This window comes from Salvia hispanica, chromosome 6 (assembly GCF_029641045.1).
Source record: "Salvia hispanica isolate PSC_SH4W2 chromosome 6, Shi_PSC_v1, whole genome shotgun sequence".
Lineage (NCBI taxonomy): Eukaryota > Viridiplantae > Streptophyta > Magnoliopsida > Lamiales > Lamiaceae > Salvia > Salvia hispanica.
Genome location: NC_142697.1, coordinates 22,397,495 through 22,419,760, shown reverse-complemented (window position 1 = coordinate 22,419,760; position 22,266 = coordinate 22,397,495). Strand labels below are relative to the sequence as shown.

Here is a 22,266-nt window from a genome sequence, read left to right as displayed (position 1 = left end):
ATAAACAAAACTATTTTACAATACTTAAACTGATCACTAGCCATAAAGTTTAATCATATAAAACATACTACTACTATTCAATAGTTATTACATAGAATGTTTTCTTTAAAAGATTAGAAACTCTATTTTAAAATATGGTTTTATAAATTATACATATGAGACGCAAATCCAATTTTAGCCGTTAGGATAGTAATTAATGCGTATATATGTATGTATGGCCGTATATATCCGTTATATAATTGGTGAGACATTTTTTCTCACTTCGACGTTTGAGTGTTTAGGGTTTTGGTTTTTCTTGTTTTTGATTTCTACTTAAAATCCAGGCAGAAACCAGTTGAATTAGGATTACGATTTTAAAATCTTGTCGAATAGAGAGAGATGTCGGATGAGGAACGGACGCGCATAGCCGTCGCCTCCGACAAGGATACAACCCATTGTCATGGCCCTAAGTCCTTTAAATTGCTTAGGTTTGTTTTGTTGAATCGCAGTTTCATACACAACTTGCTTTCTTACTTTCTAATTTCTCCAACATTCTCACAGATTACCTGTGCCGAGACCTGGCCAAGTTTTGGGACTCGTGGGAAAAAATGGCATTGGAAAAACTACTGCTATTCAACTTTTGTCTGGGTTGCTCATACCTAACTTGGGACGCTTTAATGTAACTTTCTTTACCTATTCACCTGCCCCTTCTTCCTTAACATGTTCCCTCACATTTTCTCTCTATTTTTGCAGGATCCTCCTGGATGGAAAGACATTTTATATTTTTTTCAAGGATCTGAGTTGGACGAGCTGCACACTTACTTCAACAGTTTTGTTAAAGATAAATTGAAGGTGCTAGCTCACGTCTTCTCAATTCTCATTCATTCTTGCATTCTTATAATTTTATAAATATAAATGTTAAAAGAGCATATTGCTTGGAGGTTTTTAGATCATTACAACTTATATAGTACTAGTACTTGAGTTTAACATCATATTCAAGTTTAAAATCTCTAAATTCTTTTTCTTTTGCCTTATGAGTTGATGCTAATGAATGCAAATACAATAATAGCTCGACTACCTGCAACTTAATTCATCTGTCCTACTCTATTTTTTTCGTCAACATTTGTTTGTTACATGTCTTTATTTCTCTCTAGTTTATTAAACTTTCACATCTCTTTGTGATGCATTTATTCTCAGGCGGTCGTCAAGCTTCAGTGCATCAATGCAATCCATGAAAGAGCTAAAGAGAAAGCTAGCTCTGGAGCTCGTAGACGAAATGTTGGGCAAATTCTTACTAGTGTAGATGAAAGAGATATGAAACAAGAACTTGCTGCTGACCTTGACTTGATTCATCTTATGGACCGTTATTTGGAAAATTTATCTGGTGGAGAGCTTCAGAGGTTTGTAATAGCATATACTGCTCTAAAGAATGCAGATATCTATTTGTTTGACGAGCCATCAAGTTTTCTTGATGTTAAACAAAGATTAAAATCTGCCCAAGTTATCAGATCCTTGCTTCAACCTAATATGTGAGTGATGTTAATTTTTTCTGTTAACTATCCAATTATGAAAATTTTACACGGTTATGACCTGCAATCTTTGTTTCCACTTTCCAGCTATGTGATTGTGGCAGAGCACGATCTTAGTGTGCTTGAATATATGTCCGACATCATATGCTGCCTTTATGGGAGACCTGGTAGATATGGGGCCGTTACGCTTCCCTTCTCTGTCAAAGAAGGGATTGCTATTTTCCTCTCTGGATTTGTGCCAACTGAAGGTTTCTGGTTTAGAGATGATTCTCTTACATTGAACGTGAGTCCTATTTTATTGCTGCAAACATGCCATGTCAGTTTTTGGGCAACTGAGATTCCAATTTTGTTAAAATGTACTTCTCCTCGCAGGTTGCAGAGACTCCGCCAGAGGAAAGTGAAACATGTGCAAGACACAAGTATCCAAGCATGACTAAGACTCTTGGAAACTTCATGCTCAAGGTGGTGGAGGGTGAATACACTGATTCTCAAATTATTGTGCTGCTTGGAGAAAATGGGGCAGGAAAGTCAACCTTCCTACAGATGCTGGTACATTTGTTGTATAGTTTGTTTACTTTAAAAAACATGTTGATTTTGTTTGTTTATGCTGAAACTGCCATCCTTTCAAATGTTAGGCTGGCTATTTGAAGCCTGATTCAGTAGAAGGATCTGATGTGGAAATTTCTGACTTGAATGTCTCTTACAAGCCACAAAGATTGACTTCTAAAAATGAGTTCACCGTGAGAATTATGTTGGAATATATATGTCATGATTCGTACATGGATCCTGGGTTTGTATCTGATGTGATGGAGCCTCTATCGATTCAAAAGTTGATGGATAAAAAGCTTGTGAATCTCTCTTATGGAGAATTACAGAGGGTTGCCCTCACTCTTTGTCTTGGAAAGGTGATGTTGTCCCTACTGAATATTCTATTTATTCTTGTTTTGGTTTACACTTGTTTTGTTTTGGTGTTGGGTGCAACAGCCAGCAGATATATATGCGATAGATGAACCAAGTGCATTTCTTGACTCAGAGCAGCGCATCGTTGTTTCAAAAGTCATAAAGAAATTCATACGTCAAAGGAAGAAGACTGCATTTATTGCAGAGCATGATTTTATCATGACAACATACCTTGCTGATAGGGTGATTGTGTACGACGGAAAGCCATCTGCTGGTTGTGTTACCAAGTCGCCTCAATCACTAATGACTGGAATGAACCTCTTCCTATCAGTAAGCCACATCACCATCTATTCTTGATCCATAATGCTATGGTTAATCAGTAACCCATGTTTTGTTTTTAATATGTAGCACTTGGATTTTACATTCAGTAAGGACCCAACAAATTTGCTGCCTAGGATCAACAAACTGGAGTCGATCGAGGAGTCCTCTGGACCTCACTATTATATGGATGACTAACTTTCAGCATTATGCTTCCTGGCTACCACATTCCATTGCTTTGGTTTAATGTTAACATCACTTTAAGATACTTATGATATAAATTTCCGGAGATGTCACAACACAGTTGTTAGATTTTAGTTCCCTGATACCAACTCCTGTTCGAACATGAGTTCAAAGTGGCATAAGTAAGTCATATCGATATATTATATCAACTGGATATCATATCAAAGGAGTTTCAAAGCCAAAACAGAATTTGTACTCAATATAAATATATACTCCATTCATCTCATAAAAATATGCCCCAAAAATATGTTCTTTCCATTTTTGGAAAGTTATTCCAATTTATTACTCTTATATATTAACTAACATACTTACATATTATGCTACTATTAAATACTACTCCCTTTGTCCCACAAAAGGTGCCACACTTGTAGAATGACACGGAATTTTAGACGGTTTTGTTTTGTGTGCTAGGTGGAAAGAGAAAATAGTAATATTTATATTAATATAATAATATGAGAGATAACTTTTTTCAAAAAAAGAAATGTGACATCTTTTGTGGGACGGAGGGAGTACTAATAATGTCTCACTGTTTATTAACCCTACTTTAACTATTTCTCATCTCTTTTACTTTGATAATTTTATCTTAATTTCTGTGTCATATCAATTGCTCATATTTTCATGAGAAGAATGGAGTATTATATGATAATAATAATATTTTAAAAATCATTGTCATATCAATTGTCCATATTTTAATGGGACCGAATGGAGTATTATACGATGATAATAATATTTTAATCATTTGTGAGATATATACCATTAATCCGAAGGTGGTATGAGCCGTCTAGAATATATTAGTAAAGAGAGAAGGAAAAGTGAAGAAACTTTTATTGGGATGTCACGATGCAAGATTTGGCCAAAATCTGAGGTCCATCATTATTTTATTGAGGGACGTACATTTAATTATGAATAACTAGCACGTTGATTGTTGTCGCCTCCCTCGATTTCGGTCGTGGGTCATGTGGATGGAGGTTATGGCACGTTCCTCTGTCCAATATCCCAACAATTCTTACTATGAAAAAACATAGTAGTATCAATTTTCATTAATGTTCCTATATTCATACAGCAGATTTTACAAGAAATTAACAAAAATGAGTAATACTTAGTAAATTATTGCGTGAATTTAAGCATCGTTAGAGTATCTCCAATGGAGGCTAGCGGATAGGCTAGCCGATCAGCTAGCCTCCATTGCGGGGCTCAATTTCGGCTAGCCGATTGTATTTTTTTTATGTATTTTTATGCATTTTTTTTATTATTGCATTTTTAATGTATTTTTTAATATTTTTAATGCATTTTTTTATTGCATTTTAATGTTTTTTTTATGAATTTTTTTAAATTATGTGATTTTTTTAGGATGTACCTTTTTTTTAATTTATATAAAATTATTGCATTTTTCCGTAACTGTGTTGTAAATTTAATTCCATATTTTGCGTGATTGTAATTTATGTAATTTTTTTATTTAATGTAATTTTTTTTTAATCAATGTACCTTTTTTTTATTTAAATGAAATTAATGAATTTTCTCGTATATGTCTCATAAATTTATTTCCGTAATTTGTCATAAATTTATTTCCGTAAATTGAATTATTTTTATTGCGGCTAGCCTATTTGCTTAAAATAATGATGTGACAGGTAGAATTTTAGTGCTAATGACGGGCAGAGAGAGAGAGGCTAGCCTGTGGCTGACTTAAAGCCATTGAAGATGCTTATATTAGCCTCTTAGTTAAGTAGTGTAGTAACTAGTAACTACTAGTACATAACTACGTTGGCGTTAACTATTACTTAGATGAATATCTTTACTAATTAAGTAAAATTCGCTAAACTCAAAATAGAAGTTATCAAAGATGTTGAAATATCCATTTGATGTGGTAATTGGTTTTAACTTACCATCACGACATGTAAAAATTTGAAATAGAGTATAAGGAAGAAAGTTGACGAAAAGAGCCGAAGAAGTTGGTTAGGAAAAAGTTATTTGCATTTGATTGGTAATGCTAACAAAAAAGAGAATCCAAATACTGATTTCAAATTTACAAATGTTTTTATTGATGGAAATAAGATTTAAAACGTTATATTTATCATAGAATTCAAGCTTTATCCAACTAAGTTGTCACTTCTTTTTTTCATTGTTTTAAAAAAAATTATAATAAATAGTTAAAGTGGATATATGGTAAAATAAAAGTAAGAATAATATAGAGTAATAAAAATGAGAATAATATAAAGAATAGTCTTATCTACATTATTCTCATTTTTATTTTACCATATGTCTACTTTAACTATTTATTACAAATTTTTAAAAATTACTCCCTCCATCCCACATAATTTTACACAGTTTGACTTGGTACGGGTCTTAAGAAATGTAATAGAAAGTGAGTTAAACAGTTGGTGGGATGTGAGTCCTAATTAAAAGTATTGGTTTTATAAGAGCACTCCCAATGCACTCGGCGATAAATCCGGCGTTTTTTCGCCGAGAAATCGCCGGCAATGGGGAGGAATCGGCGATAATCCGGCGTTAATTCGGGAGAATTAACGCCGGCTCCCGAAAATTCGCCGGTTTATCGCCGGATTATCGCCGACCACTGTGGGCGATAATCCGGCGATAAAAATAGTTTTTTTTTTTTTTTTTTTTTTTTTTTTTTAATTTACACCCCTATAAATACACACCTTCTCTTCATTCTCTCCCCATCCTCATCCCTTTTCTCTCTTCATTCTCTCCTCATCCTCATCCCTTTTCTCTCTTCATTTATTTTCTCTCTCCATCTATATTTAATGAATTTTGAATCATCTTCTCATTCTCGGTCCGACGAGGAGATATCTCATTCTTCTTCCGAAGAGGAGGTACCTCCCGCTCCCACCGGATGGGATGTCGCGGGTTTCGCCAACAACCCAGTCAATAACTATATCTCCCGTTTCATACAAAGCGAGCTTGCTCGAATGCAGCAGCCACCCCAACGGCCAATCCGCAGGCGGCGCCGATACATCCACCGCGACCACGCTGGTGGGCACGATCGGCTTTTCGCCGATTATTTTGCTGAGGAACCACGTTATCCGGCAGATGTATTTCGTCGCCGATTCAGAATGCGCCGCTCCCTCTTCCTGCGCATTGTTAATGCGTTGTCCGCGCGTTACCCCGAGTTCCAGCTCCAGCGAGACGCCACAGGGAAGCTCGGTCTATCGCCCCTGCAGAAATGCACTGTTGCCATCCGACAATTGGCATATGGAGGGTCCGCCGACATGTTCGATGAGTATCTGCAATGCGGCGAGACGACTGGCAACGAGTGCCTGAAGAATTTTTGTCAGGGCGTGCGAGAGATATTTGGGGGGCACTACCTTCGCTCGCCAGACGCAGCTGACTGCCAGTTCCTGCTAGATTGGCACTGGAGGACCCACGGCTTTCCGGGGATGCTCGGCAGCATCGACTGTATGCACTGGCAGTGGAAGAACTGCCCAACCGCGTGGCGAGGCCAGTTCACTACCGGCTACAAAGGTACGCATCCCACCATCATTCTTGAAGCCGTTGCCGACCAACGGCTTTGGATTTGGCATGCTTATTTTGGTATAGCCGGGTCGAACAACGACCTAAATGTTCTCAATTCGTCGCCCCTTTTCAACGAGCGGATCAACGGGTTAGGCCCCTCCATCGAATTCACGGCCAATGGCAACGTGCATAACATGGGGTACTACCTGGCTGACGGCATCTATCCGCAATGGCCCGTGTTTTTGAAGACGATCAGATGCCCAATCGGAGATAGTAGACAGTATTTTGCCCGAGCGCAAGAGTCTGCGCGCAAGGATGTGGAGAGGGCGTTTGGGGTGCTCCAAGCACGATTTGCACTGGTAAAGGGCCCGACGCGCTTTTACTACCAGGGGGATATTGCCGACATCATGTATGCGTGCATCATCATGCATAACATGATCATCGAGGATGAACACGAAGGCGTCCTCAACGTCACCAATGACACCAGTGTTGCATCATCGAGTCACGGTGTCTCAACCGAGTCCGAGTCCGCCCGCCGGGGTGTACCATACAACGAACATGAACGGTTCAAGGCGTTCATGGACATACACCAAAAGGAGGCCCATCGAGCACTACAACACGATATGATCGAAGAATTGTGGGCAAATAGAAACCGCGCCCACCGCCCTTGAATTTTTTTACTTTGAATTTTTTTTTCCATTCCTGTACTATTTTTTTTTTTTATTAATTTTCGTCGTTGTAATGTTTACTCGTGTTTTAATACAACGAACTTTATTACTATTATTTGTTTTGTCTTATAAATTAAATTAGCTAGCTTTGTTATATACAAAAATAAAACAATTAAATTAGTGATGATGTAAAAATGAAATGTTGAGTTAGGGAGAAATAAGGGAGAAATAAGGGAGAAACCATTGGAGCAGTTGGCTAAAAGTTGGCTAAAAACTGGTGATAAATTATGGTGCTGATGTGGCGCTGATGTGGCAGAAATAAGGGAGAAATAAGGGAGTTTTAAGGGAAATCATTGGGAGTGCTCTAATAAAATGTGAGTAAGAATGAGTTAGTGGAATATGGGGTCCACTACCAAAAATGGTAAAAGTGAAATGGGTAAAATTATGTGGACGGATTAAATGAAATATTGGGTACAATTATGTGAGACGGAGGGAGTAGTAAAAAAGAAGTGATTCAACTTTCATGAAACAAGGAGTACTATTTAATAAAGAATAGGAATCGAATTGGTACTAGTACTATTTTAAAAAGTAGATACTAGATACCTTTGGAGTGGCCAAATGAGAGGAACCGACCATGGAGCATGTTCGTCCTCGGTGTGTAATTTGTCTGTTTATTTACAATTTTTTTTAATGAGATCTTCGGAGTTTTGCAGGTGAAACAAACATAGAGAGTTTTACTTTAATATCAAATCATTTGTAACGTGTGATGGTGATCTGAAATAAGGTCCAATAGTTATCTTCGATAATTACTCCATACGTCCTTTAAATTTTGTTACATGTGACCGGATACGGATTTAAGAGCATCCCCATCCGTGCTCTTAGCTAAGAGCACGGAAGTGGGCCCGGACCCACTTTTACTCCTTGTCCTTAGCTAAGAGCACAACACCCACATTCGTGCTCTTAGCTAAGGACAAGCTCAAAGGTCCCACCATTCTATTATTCAATTTAAATACTCCAATCATTAAAAACATTTCTACATTATAAAAATACATTCAAAAATAAAAATTACATAATTAAAATCCTAAAAAATAAAAATTACATAATTAAAATCTTTAAAAATAAAAATACATAATTAAAATCCTAAAAAATAAAAAAATACATAATTAAAATCTTACAAAGATGAGAATATGAGAAAAAAGATGAGAGAATGTAGATGATAAAAAAAAGATGAGAGAATGTGATTTTTTTTGTGTTGAAGTGGAGGTATTTATAGATGAAAATGTGAATTTTGGGGAAAAAAATTGAAAAATAAATTAAAAGTGGGTAGAAAACGAATATAATTTTTTGGGAAGTGGAAAAATATTTTTTTTTATTTAAAAACATTTTTTTAAATAAATTTCGAATTTTAAAAAAATAAAAATAAAAAATCGAATTAGCCGTTGGCCAATCAGACGTTGCCACGTATGAGTGCTCAGCGGCACGGACGTGCTCTTAGCTAAGAGCATGTCCGTGCCGCTGGCACGGACGGACGAGTTGCAGCGGCGGACGGACGACGGGTGCTCAGCGGCACGGACGGACGGACGGTGCTAAGAGCACCGCTGCGGATGCTCTAAGAATTATAATGAAAAGTGAGTAGAAAAAGTTAGTGGAGAGTGAGTCATACTTTTATATATTAGTTTTATAGTAAAATGTAAGTTGGAATGAATTAGAGAATATGAGATCTTATAAAAAAAAGGTAAAAAGGGAAATGTGACAAATTTTATAGGATGAACGGAAATGAAAAATGTGACAAAATTTAAGAGACGAATGGAGTATTAATTTACTATATATAGACCTAAAAGCTGTACACAAATGTATACAGATGTGATAATTTGATCTCATAAATAAGAGAATCCAATAAAATATCGTTACACATTATGTATTTGCCACTGTCTGTCACTGATCATATCATATGGGATCTCTTTTCTTTGTGGGTGTGTCCGATCTTGTTAATGGTTTTGCAATTACAAGTTCATAAGTGGGGGAGGTTTCAAAAGGTGTCTGTCTTCACTCAAGGATGGTAAATCTGTCACTGCATAAAGTCGATTGAGTGAGTTATTTTTGTTTTTTTTATGGATGTAAACATTATGTGTTCGTCCAATACAAAATTATGAGTAGTACTACTAATATTTAATGTACATGAAGGGAATTAAACTAAACAAAACAAAATATAAAACGGAACAATATACATTTATACTACTATCGTTTATTATTTTAGGGTCAAGGTTAAGATAATGAGGATTTGTAAATTGAAACACTATAAAAATATTATATATCCTTGAGTTTGATCTAATATTGAGATCAAATCACCTTGAATTTGAACATGGTCGATTTTTTTAACTTGAACCGCCTCGACTTATTATTTGAAAAAAAAAATATTTTGGCTGCACTGATATCTGTAAGTGAGAGATATTTTTGAAAAAAAAAAAAGTGATAGAAGGTGTAGCAAAATTTGGTTATGTATACATACAACAGATATCATTAAATTAAACAAATTTTCAGATCTAACAAATTCATTAACATTTTTATGGGTCACAGCAAATTATAGATATACATGTGAGCATATTTAAATCTTGGCCGTTGCTACATCAAAGAAGTAGAAAATTTATTAGATGGACGGTTTTAGTTAGTAAAAATACAAAATCAAAATAAAAAAATATGTTGATCCGACAAAATTCCAACTCAGCACACACACACACACACACACACCTAATTCCAGCCAATCGTGGTGCTTTTAAATCTCAAGTATTTTACGCACTCTTAAACCATTCCGATTTGATTTCTCAGTACAATTCCAATCCTCCATCTCCGGCGCCAAGCCATGGCCACAGAAGGCGCCGCCTCCTACCTCCCTCTCCTCTCCTCCCCTACTCCGCCCCGCCCTTCCAAAAAGCTCCTCCCCGCCATTCTCCTCTCATCCTTCCTCCTCTTATCACTAATTCTCCTCCTCTCCACAAACCAAACCCCTCCCTCTCAAATCAAACTCAACGACGCCGCCGCCGCAGATCACACCTCGCGAGGAGTGTCGCAGGGCGTGTCGGAGAAGGTTTTCCGGCAAGTCAGCAGCAATGCTTTGACTTTCCCATGGAACAACGTCATGCTATCCTGGCAGCGAACAGCTTTCCACTTTCAACCGGAACACAATTGGATGAATGGTCGGTTTCCTATTTTTTTTATTTATTTGTTGATTTTGGGTTTAATAATTTATACCGTCGCTTTCCACATGATCGATCTGACTCTTTCTATTGATTTCTTTATTGCAATTATTTTCTACTGGTGATTCTCTGGTGGCTTCTGCGCAGATCCTAATGGTGAGCTTTTCACCAAATCCTTTTTTACTTTATTGCCCTTTTTTCCTTTTTTTTATGTGCTAATTAAAATTAGATTAGGTTTAAAGTTTATTATCTTTCGTAGGTCTGCGATTATTTACATTGTGATTTTGGCGTATCTTGAAAATTTTGAACTTTATGTGGGAATTTGGACAAATGAGTGGCGGGTAAGTTACCCACGACATCTGTGAAAATTTAGATTAAGAAAGTTTAATAGCAATAATGGGTGAACGTGGGCCAGGGGCCAGATTTAGATTTGCATTATTGCTCCCTTGGTGATAGTATGATTTTTGATGTGCCCATTTTCATAGTATATCCTGTCATAATTTTTTAGAAGAATTATAAATAAATCAACTAATGGTCCAAAAGTATAAAATCACTTCCAAAATATGCATCTTTTTTGATCTTCTTGATAAAAAATTTTATTTCCCCTAATTTATAATTATGTAAACTAATTAATTATATTGGTACATATGTACTTAATTTATGTTTTTTTATTATATGCGTGAGTAAATACTCCCTCTTTCCTAGCCTCTAAGCAGCTTAGCGTTTCATTTTTTTATCTGTTTTGGAAAAATCAATAAATAGTTAAAGTGGAAATAAAATTTTATCTCCAATTTAACTTAGATCTTCTACATTATTGTCTCTCTCACTTAATTTTATCTCCACTTTAACTATTTATCATCATTTTTTTAAAATATGTGCAAAAATGAACGTCTTGCTTAGGCTGGGACGGAGGGAATATTAGATTGATAATTTGAAACGTACTTTGAATTTCTAAGTAGTTTTATTACTCACCGCAAAGAAAATTTATTTGCTTTAATTGGCCTTGGCGATTCACTTGCGGAGGTTTATTAATAAAAAAATATTTATGAGTTAGTTTGTTACTATATTTAGTAGTAGTAATAAATGAATAAACGACGATGTTAATAGATATATGTAATCAGTAGTTAATATATAGCCACATGGTTGCACATTTATATGAACATGAAAGATGGGCAAATCATGTTATGTTGTTTTTTGTATTGAAAAAAAAATAGTAAAATATAAAACGACAATGATTTGGTGCAAAACGACAGGTCCATTATTCCACAAGGGATGGTATCACCTGTTCTACCAATACAATCAAGAATCAGCTGTGTGGGGTAACATCACATGGGGCCATGCGGTCTCCAAGGATCTAATCCACTGGTTCCACCTCCCCTACGCCATGGTCCCCGACCAATGGTACGACGTCAACGGCGTCTGGACCGGCTCCGCCACCATCCTCCCCGACGGCCAGATCATCATGCTCTACACCGGCGACACCACCGACGCCGTCCAGGTCCAGTGCCTCGCCTACCCGGCCAACCTATCCGACCCGCTTCTCATCGACTGGGTGAAGAGCCCCAGCAACCCGGTCCTCTTCCCCCCGCCCGGGATCGGCTCCAAGGACTTCCGGGACCCCACCACCGCCTGGCTCAGCCCCGGAGGCGACAAGTGGCGCATCACCATCGGTTCCAAGGTTAACAAAACCGGCATCTCCATGGTCTACGAGACGGCCGACTTCATCAAATACGACCTGTTGGATGGCTACTTGCACCAAGTTGCGGGCACGGGTATGTGGGAGTGCATTGACTTCTACCCTGTCTCGTTGACCGACTCAAACGGGTTGGACACGTCGGTCAACGGACCCGGGGTGAAGCATGTGATGAAGGCCAGCATGGATGATGACAGGCACGACTATTATGCCATCGGGATATATGACCCGATCGGCAACAAGTGGACACCCGACAACCCAGAGCTGGACGTCGGCATTGGCCTCCGATATGATTATGGCATTTTCTACGCTTCAAAGACGTTCTACGACCATAATAAGCAGAGGAGGATTCTGTGGGGTTGGATTAGTGAATCTGATGCTGAAGGGCTTGATCTCATGAAAGGATGGGCTTGTGTTCAGGTACATTTCATTTGCTAGTTTTGCTCTTGCATTCGAGCAAAAATTCAGTGATCTGGACATATATATATTGTCATGTAATATGTGTCCAGTAAATCATAATAGCAGAAAGAAAACAGAGAAAAAAGGGGAAAAGAGAATATTTCTGCAATTGTGATTGGGTGGACATACCACGTAACAATATGCTTGGACCATTAACTTTTCATTCCTTGTTTTCTGAGATGACAATAACTCTTGTTTTGGTTCAGTCTATTCCGAGAACGGTTGTGTACGACCAGAAGACAGGTACGGACTTACTTCAGTGGCCAGTGGAAGAGCTTGAGAGCTTACGAGGTGACAGTGTTGAGGCTGATGTGAAGCTTGGACCGGGATCCATTGTGCCTGTTGCAATTGATTCCGCCTCTCAGCTAGATGTGGAGGTGTCGTTTGAGGTCGACCAAGAGGCCGTTGAGGCAGCCCCTGAAGCTGGAGCGGGATACGACTGCACTACCAGCGGTGGTGCTGCCAATAGGGGAGTCTTGGGACCATTCGGAATCCTTGTTCTTGCTGATGACAATCTAACCGAGTCGACACCAATCTACTTCTATGTAGCTAAAGGGCCTAATGGCAAGACAGAGTCTCATTTTTGTGCTGATGAATTAAGGTTAGTTTCTGGTCAATTCACATTCTGTTGGATTTCTTAGTGCTTACAAATTAGGAGTATCCATTAGTGTAATGTTTGTTTTGATTTAGATCTTCCCAAGCTCCTGATGTTGTGAAAACAGTTTATGGAAGCACTGTTCCAGTTTTGGGTGGCGAAAAGTTCACTATTAGATCATTGGTATGTGAGAAATGAATGAAACTCTAACTAACTTGTTTATTTATTCTATTTGTTTAAATGTTGATGGTGTGGGTGCAGGTGGACCACTCGATCGTTGAGAGCTTTGCTCAAGGAGGGAGAAGAGTGATCACTTCAAGAGTGTATCCTACAAAGGCCATCAACGGCGCAGCTCGAGTTTTCTTGTTCAACAACGCTACTGGAGCGAGCGTCACTGCATCTCTTAAGATATGGAAAATGGGGTCTGCCGATATTCGCCAGTTTCCCCTCTGATTCATTTGCATCTGCCTCATGCAATTCTTCTGCACAAAAAAAGCCTCACATTTTCAGAGATGATTGCTTTAATTATTTTTTAGAATCATTGGTTTTTTCCCTTCTTTATTTTGATGTTTTGTATCACGTAGATTATGTAAGGCTGTAATAGAGATCCATGTTGATTGTGCAACGCTGGAAATAATATTGCTATTTGAGTTTTTGCGATTTTACTTCATAACTTCACTTGCTTTCACACACTTTCGTCAATATTTTATTTGTGGTCCAATAAATGAAAATAATGCTGGTTTATTGATATTTTGTTAATTTTATATGTTGTCCTATTTTATTTATTTAATTGTAATGATTTTATATTTATTAGCCAAAAATATTTTTCATGTAATTTTCTAAAATATTTATTGATATATTTAAGGGAAATTGGTCTCTAAAACCATGAACTTTGCCCAAAATTTGGTATTTCCCATGAACTTTGAAATTGGTATATAATATCACGAACTTTGTATTTTGTTTGGTATTTCCCAAATTCACTCAAATAAGATATTTTCATCAAAATCTTATTTAACATAGGCAACCGTGATATGTTTTATAATATTTGAAACCATTTTTTAAGTTCATAACATGTAGCATAAAAAGTCACGTTGAAAACCACGTTGATTTAATTGTGTCAAGTATGATAAAAGCCTCGTAAGTTAGTCAAATATAGTAATAAACATGCCATGGGAAATACCAAACAAAATGCAAAGTTCGTGATATTATATACCAATTTCAAAGTTCATGGGAAATACCAAATTTTGGGCAAAGTTCATGGTTTTAGAGACCAATTTCCCTATATTTAATGATTTCTAGTGAATCATTTTGGGCTTGGGCTTGGGCTATCCAAAAGGCTTAATGAAACACCCAAATAAATTGAACTTGAACGGATTCTCTTAATTGGGTGCAGTATATATTGGTGAGCTTTTGAGAGGTAAAATGCAAAGTTATCACGAATCAAAGTCTTTTAAAGGTAACTTAAGGGGTGTGGTTAAGTGGCAATAGACTCATTCATCTTTAATTATATGGTCAGTGAATCTTACCATTCAAGATGCCACATCAGCAAGGAAAATAGTGACTGATTCCCCCAAGTGGATACCCTTGGTCTAATAACAAAAAGCACAAACATTTCATCACTTAGCAATTTTAGTACTAATATTATTTTAGCCCGGTCCTTGAAAATAGATGAAAAATCATTTTAATTTTGGAAATGATATGCAAATCCAAGAGCATCAACGGAAGCATAATTCATCTTGGAGATAGAGGGTTCTTTGTTTTTTCTTTTTCTCGTAGCATCCGCAGGATATACTATTTCAGTTACTTGTGCTCTTTGTTTTTATATTATACTTTTTTGTTTCTGATTCTTTTAAGAGTGTTATAGATAAAAGTGCTCGTAGACCGCATGCATTCCCACACAATTTTCTCACCTCTTCCTCGGTTTCATCCGCTCTCAATTCAAGTCAAAATACATAATCAATTGATTCAAATTAACGTGATCATTACAATTTTATAAACATGCTTACAAAACCATGTGCATACTATATAAAACAAGAAAATTTGTTATGCTGTCTAAGAAAGACAGGTACGAAATTATAAAAACTTCACTAAAGCATCATAATTCATAACTCAAAGTATTCATTTGTTTTTAAAACATGGATTTGCGGTGTAACTGTGACAATATTATGGCGCAATTTAAGGAATCAAGGGCGAAATTTTGTATTTGTCCCAGTGGACCATGTGTTATCCTAGTACTATTAATCAACATACTGAAAGCATTTAATTAAGGTTATTAGTACAATTATATAGTACTTTTTTTAATTGCAAAAATTATCATTACTATTCATAACTCATTAAATTAATCAAAACATCAGTATGAAGAATAGTCACTAGGCTTGTCGTAGATACCCTTAGATCTAATAACCAAAAATTATCAAAGCATGAATAATACTCCATATAGGCAACCGTGTTATGATACAATCTTATGCTTCTCAAGTAATGAGCTTAAGCTTGTAATAACACATGAAGTCAATTTTCACCTTTTAAGTTTTAACCTTTTAGAACCAAAATGTTTGTAAATCTTAAAGATATTTTAGATTTTATGTAATAGATTGAGTATCTGACTTGTGAGTATAATATTTCTATTAGGCACCTAACCTAAGGACTGTGATCAATACATAACCAATCTTAAACGCTAAACGTCGAACAATATTATTATAAGATATTCTGGAGTTCATTATAATGAACTAATAAAAAAGTTATAATGATCTCTGGTTTTTTAAATTATTACGTTAGATGATGTCATTGTTTTTAAATCTTTGAATTTTCTATAATGAAATACAAATAAAGTTGTAATCAACTCTGTGTTATTTTATAACGGTGAGTCTGACGTTTAGCATTTTAAACTAGTTTTGTACTCCCTCCGTCCCAAGATAAGTGACCTACTTCTTTTGGGCACGTGATTTAAGGAATGATATTTAAATAAGTTAGAGTGGAGAGAGTAAAGTATGAGAGAGGGAAAAGTAGAGGAGAGAAGAGAGAATAAAGTAGGTGGAGAATAAAGTAAGAAAGATGACTTTTTGCTAAAAATGGAAATAGGTCACTTATAGTGGGACACTCCAAAAAGGAATACAAGTCACTTATCTTGGGACGGAGGGAGTATATAATACTAGTAGAACCCGGGCACCTGATATGATATTTAAAAGTGTTTTTAACATATTTGAATTTACTTGTATTTATTTAATTTTTTTCAAAGTACATCAAACTGTGTTAACATAATTCTTCTCTACTAAATCTAATTCTTTTAGAAAATTTTAAATTATATATATGCTGTATAGATATTTTAATTTTTGCAAGTCAATTTTGATAATCAATGAACATGCCTACTTTAATCCATTATATAAACATGCATGTAATTAGTTATAGTTTAAACATGCATGATTATCTGGTAAATAGTGTTGTGGCACTATTAGGACTACATTAAAATGGCATCTATAAAATGACTAAACTGATTTAAATACATATTTAAGTTTTTTAATAGTGCTGTTAAATTTGGTAAAATACAAACATGACAGTAATCAAGATGATCCATATAATCAAAATTTCCAAAATCAATCCGTGGAATTAAAATAAAGAATAGATGGTAAATCATACACGTTGATGGATTTAGGCTATATATGAATATTAGTACTTATTTGAATAGGAAGAGAAACAACTATATCAAAATCCAATGTATTTGAATCATTAAATTTAACTTTTAGTAGTTATTAAAAATGCAGTAGGAGGTGCCATGTATTATTATGAGAAAAGAAATAATACCAGACATAATTATCCACTCAGGAAAATAGTTGTGGAAATGATTATGTTTTTGTTTTGGAGTTGACTGTAATATATAGGAAAAGAACACAGGGGAGGAAGAATGATGGACAGAAGAATGTGCTGTCTCCCTAGTGGCAGACTGACTACTAAACATGAAGAAATATATATGCACTATTTTATTATACACTCCCTTTTCGACAGGGGTCGGTATTAAGGAAATTCACATTTTTTATGTTCCAATACTCACTTGGAATATTATTTCGACTTAGTATATATTTCTATAACTCAAATCATTTATAGAGTAGGGTATATATACATAGTTGGAATTAAACGCAAAATGTAGATAAAGAGACATCACTTTTAGTGATGAACATATTTCTTGTATTGAGTGTGAGCGTAGATACTACCTAGTACTTATAAGGGTAAGAGAGTAGATGGTACAAAAATGGGGTAATATTTGTGAGAATGCAGGCTGCGGAGAGTGGTGGTGGAACATTATACCATTTCACATGATCAGTTAAGAGTGTTTAATCATGTTTACTTCCGCGGCACACAATATATTAATCACCCCCATCATCATGCTGCTCCTGCACCTGCACACATATACTATAAATCTCTCTCTCTCTCTCTCTAGATAACACACATTGGTTTGACCGTAAGAAACATGCATTGACTAGTGGATTCCTTAGATTCAAGTCAAATGAGTAGTGGGATTTCAAACCATCTTTTCCCAAATTAGAAATCCTGCGACATTTCTTGATAAGACACTCCAACTGCGCCACCATATCTCCATATAAACACCAATATTTTTCTTAGCATCTCCATACTTGGGGGATTGCATGCCGCAATTCAACAAACTGGAAACTGCCAAAGAAGACTCCCCACCCACATCTTGGTAATGGTATACGATCGCACATGCATTCATTGCATTTGCATACATATGTATTCTACATGCATGGACATATCTATATATTTCTGGCCTTAATATCTGTAGTCTGTATGTACCATTAATTCTTCAACTTCACAAATTTTAAAGCATGCACATGCAATGCCTCTTCTAATACATTCTGGAACACATTTTTGCCTAATCCCCCTACCCTTCTGAACCTTCCACAAGGTAAAGCGCCAGATATTTAAATTTCTTTTCTTAAAATATACTACTACTGTATGTCTCTATTTTTTGCAATTTCGGGCATCCGACACTTAGCAATATACACAAATGCAGAATGAAGTGCTGCAGAAGATTCAACCGGCAAATGTTAAATGTTACAACTATATCGTTGTTGAATTAAATATCATACAAACTTAAAAAGGTTTCTATACTCATGCGTCGTCGTTTATATTTGATCGTTTAACTCATTTCACCCCACAGATATTTCACCTATAGTTTCATTTGTGGTCACTTTTATTTGATCGTTCAACTCATTCAATTCACTCCACATATACTTCACTAATAATGTGTGTGAATATATATGCAGAAAGTAGGTAGACAGGCATTGGACCATTTGTATCTTCATCATCATCGATCAATCAATTAAACTCGATAGCTTTTACAAGTAGATGAGTTTACTTATGTGTAAAGGATAAGAAAACTTTTGTAAAAGTATCGGACCATCCTATACCAACTATCAAGATCACAAAACCAAATATTGCACAAGCCTGCCCTTCTAAGTGACGTTCTTTTCGGACACCAAAAGCAAACAAAAGAAAAGGAAATTATTCTGTTGAGATCACTCACATTCATTTCAGCACTGCATAATTATTTTGTATCATTACCCATTAACATTAACGCGCTTTTACTATTATACATTTATGATTTTTGACTCCTCCTTATTGATGAAGTTTGGTAGTGCTTGTATATTCATAAATACTACTACTAGTAGTATATCTTCTCATTTCAATAAGCAAAATTTGACACTCAATCAACATCGCCTACATACAAAATAAAGGAAAATAATTTAAAAAATATCTAAGTTCATGAAAAAAATGTTCTTCCCACGTTTGTTCCACTAAATTTCTTGGTTAATGACATAAAAATAAAAATAAGTCGTTTTTACAATAATAGAAAATGGAAATATATTTTTCACCGATGAATACAGAGGCATTACACAGATGATCTTCTGCAACCACAATTACAACATAAACATCTGTGTGGTTATATGAGATCAAAACAAATAGGCAAACGCTGCCGTTTCAACTCATGCAGCAGCCAAGGCTAGCTTCCTCGGACCACTTCAAATTATCTTACAAGAATAACATATGTACTAAGTTTTTTCAGCCCACTTTTTTTTTTTTTTTTAATTTATCTTCTATAGTAGTAGTATTGCAAGATCAATAGCTAGGTCATATTATCAGTTTTATTATTTACAAGAAACAGTATAATCGATCGCCACACTTGATCCACTCGCGCGATCACTTCCACAGATCAATCTGACAACTGGAAGACGAGGTGGTTGCATTATCCGGCTTGCTCAAATCCCCGGAAATCAGACCGGCCTCCTCAGCAGCCGGAAAAGTCTCATTGTCCTTAGAAGCCTCCTCATGGCTGAGCTGCGACGCCACGAACTTGTCGAGAACCCTCCAATCCGTGACTTGATCCACAGATTGGTCGTTGGTGTTCCTGAATGCTGAGGGGTAACCTTGATCGAGGTGTTGGTGGTGGTTACCGAAGCCGGAGGAGCGGCAGTTGATGGAGGAGGGAGGCTGAAGAACCTTGGGGCTTTCTAGAAGGGGCAGCTGGAGGAAGTGGTCGGCCGGGATTCCGTACTGCAACGACATCTCCTTCTTGTACGGATAGCTGTTGTATGCGAGATTCGGATTGAACGTCTGCTGTTTAGGGGATTCCATATCCGGCATGAACGACACATGATCCTCGTACCACACCGGAGAATCGTGCTCGCTCATTTTCTGCGTCGTCGCGATCCTCTTCTTGAAAACCCTGCACACCACCCATCCTTCTTCCTACATTTTTTTAAAAAAGTTTTGATTACTTAAATATCACAAAAACTGCAAAAATGGAGGAATTAATTAATACCTGAGGGGTTCCGTTTTCGTCTGTTTCGAGGCGATATTCGTGCATGATCCAGTCTGATTTCTGGCCATTTGGAGCTCGGCCTTTGTAGAAAACTAGGGTTTTTCTCATTCCGATCAAGTCATGCTTGGAGTAGATGGCCTTATCGCGGCCGGTTGCTTTCCAGAACCCGGCTGCTGTGGCTCGATTCGTGCGCGTTCCCGTTGGATATTTCTTGTCTTTGTGGCTGAAAAAGTACCATTCGTTTTGCTCTTCCGTTCCTATTCTGCATAACTCTACCAAAATCAACCATAACTAAGTCAGATTTCAGTATGTACTGTTTCAATTAATGGAATGATGATATTGTACTACCTTGGAGATCCCAGGGCTCAATTTTGTAGAGATCAATATCTTTGATGACGTCCATGTCGATACTCCTGTTAGTGATCTTCCTCCGGAGATAATAATCTACGAGTTCTTCGTCGGTGGGATGGAAACGGAAGCCCGGAGGAACGTGTGAAAACGTATTCATGATCTCTCAATCAATTGGTTTCTTCGTCTCACACCTGCTGTTTCAGCAAAATTAATTATTACTATAAAGTAAAGGGGTTTCTCTTTTTTCATTGATTGTATAAAGGAAAGAATTCGGCGCATCATGTTCATCAAATACCTGCCTAATCATCCAAGAACTCAACAAAACCTACCGTGGCTGGTCTGCTTAATGTTCATATTATAATTTGCGCGTGTTATATTTTCCTAATTTTTTATGTGCTAAGATTTTGTTGCACTACTTTATATGTTTTAGGTTGTTTATGTGTAGGTAAAGAAACAAGAACATACATGAATGAATTACTTAGTTCTTGTCTAGCTAGAAGCAAACATGCTTATCTAAGATCACACTGCTTCCGTTTTGAATTTACTATCAACAATATAACATCATCTCACAATTACATGCCTGTCCACTTTTATTTAATTAGTAAAGTGGCAAAAACAAAAGGTGTCTTCACGAAAAATAAATGATCTTCATAGAATGCTAATAATGGTACTAAGTACTTATCCATTTGGACCAACACAATCAGAGTCTTGTAAACTATCTAAATATGGCACCATTTGAAATTCATATGGATTGAAATTCTAAAGTTTTTTCATACACCTTCTAAGGCTAAAAAAGAAAAATATCACAAAATAAATTAACGTGAATATTGAGTCTTAAGTGTGCAGTCAATGATGAGGGATTCCAACTAGAAATTGTAAGGCTATAATAATCTCATCTTTCATTACCGAAAAAATTTCTCAATGCAAGATGAATGGTTAAATCTATATTATATAGTGCTGTGATCATTATGATAGAAAAAAATAAAAATAGGCATGTGAGATGCATGCAAAGTCTCATCACTCCCGTTATAATTATGTACTACATTTTAAAAGAGATCATGTAGAATCAATTTGCAGTATCAAATACTATTTCCATTGCACACTCTTATTCATAGTAACAAAAATACTCATCACAAAAGTGAAATGAAACTAGATGAGAAACAAGAAACAAACGTGAAACATGATTTGGATCAAGCCACAAGAAGTATTACTTTCTCAAAAATCAAAAGATTGAAAACCTCAAATTCTTTTGCAAGCACGAATCAATCGATATATCAACAGCCTCATTCTTAATAACATGAAATAATAATCATCAGCTAAATCTAAATCAGCAAGTTATCAAATTAACCTTAATCAGCATAAAGTAATAGTCGTCAATATACCCTAAAATCACATTTTTTTAGTACCCTCTAATGGCTGATCACCTACATAATCCATTTTTTCTCACACACACACACACGAGAGAGAGACAGAGAGAGATGAAGTGAATAAAAACAAACCTTGATGAGATGTATGGAAAATAATACAAGTGATGGATGGATCTGGGATAGAGCAGTTGAATCGGGGCGTTGGCGAAGTGCAAAAAAAGGGAGGCCGAAATGAAGTTGTAAGAAAGCAGCAGACAAAGGTCAGAAGAGGAAGAAGGTAGAAGTAGATCTTCTCGGGACCAAGACTCCGTGCACGCAATGTCTCTCAGGTGTCGGGTCTGATCCCGAGGAAGAGAGTTTATGTTATCAAAACCCTACAGGCTGAGCAAGGAGAGAATGGAAAGCCTAAACGGGACTTATATATATATATAGTTATATATTTATGTCGATTGGAGCCCTAAATGATGAAAGGCTAACATTTATGTTGATTGTCCCTCGCTCGCTGTCAAGACTCAGCTGAATTGCTGGGAAAGTTTTTTTGGGCACGAGAAAAAGGTGGCCACCCGCAACTGATTGGGACCTCTCTCTATATTTCTTCTACTACTAAACACCTTCCTTTTCCAACTCTATTTCTTTTCCCATTTTTTCACAGATTATACTATTATTT

At 36.3% G+C, this 22,266-nt stretch overlaps 3 protein-coding genes across 4 annotated transcripts; 2 read left to right on the top strand and 1 right to left on the bottom strand.

The window, feature by feature from the left end:
* The first annotated feature begins 269 nt into the window (after window positions 1–269).
* Window positions 270–3,130, top strand: LOC125206395 (ABC transporter E family member 2-like). The gene is made up of 9 exons (XM_048105653.2): window positions 270–467; window positions 541–658; window positions 733–831; window positions 1,177–1,508; window positions 1,596–1,791; window positions 1,881–2,057; window positions 2,144–2,413; window positions 2,493–2,738; window positions 2,817–3,130. Exons 1-9 carry the CDS (start codon window positions 379–381, stop codon window positions 2,922–2,924), a joined length of 1,635 nt encoding a protein of 544 aa, XP_047961610.1. The 5' UTR covers window positions 270–378; the 3' UTR covers window positions 2,925–3,130.
* A 6,779-nt stretch (window positions 3,131–9,909) lies between these two features.
* Window positions 9,910–13,722, top strand: LOC125207264 (beta-fructofuranosidase, soluble isoenzyme I-like). The gene is made up of 6 exons (XM_048106531.2): window positions 9,910–10,302; window positions 10,450–10,458; window positions 11,556–12,415; window positions 12,661–13,055; window positions 13,145–13,232; window positions 13,311–13,722. Exons 1-6 carry the CDS (start codon window positions 9,969–9,971, stop codon window positions 13,500–13,502), a joined length of 1,878 nt encoding a protein of 625 aa, XP_047962488.1. The 5' UTR covers window positions 9,910–9,968; the 3' UTR covers window positions 13,503–13,722.
* A 5,162-nt stretch (window positions 13,723–18,884) lies between these two features.
* On the bottom strand, window positions 18,885–22,030 carry LOC125204318 (NAC domain-containing protein 7-like). 2 transcript variants are annotated; one of them, XM_048102929.2, is made up of 4 exons: window positions 21,732–22,030; window positions 20,230–20,426; window positions 19,882–20,153; window positions 18,885–19,808 (listed from the first exon to the last, which is right to left on the bottom strand). In XM_048102929.2, the coding sequence occupies exons 2-4, from the start codon at window positions 20,387–20,389 to the stop codon at window positions 19,260–19,262; spliced, it is 981 nt and encodes a 326-aa protein (XP_047958886.1). In that variant the 5' UTR covers window positions 20,390–20,426; window positions 21,732–22,030; the 3' UTR covers window positions 18,885–19,259. The 2 variants fall into 2 exon arrangements, with proteins under 2 accessions (XP_047958886.1, XP_047958885.1); XM_048102928.2 differs by having other exon boundaries at window positions 20,230–20,423.
* Between the last annotated feature and the right edge of the window lie 236 nt (window positions 22,031–22,266).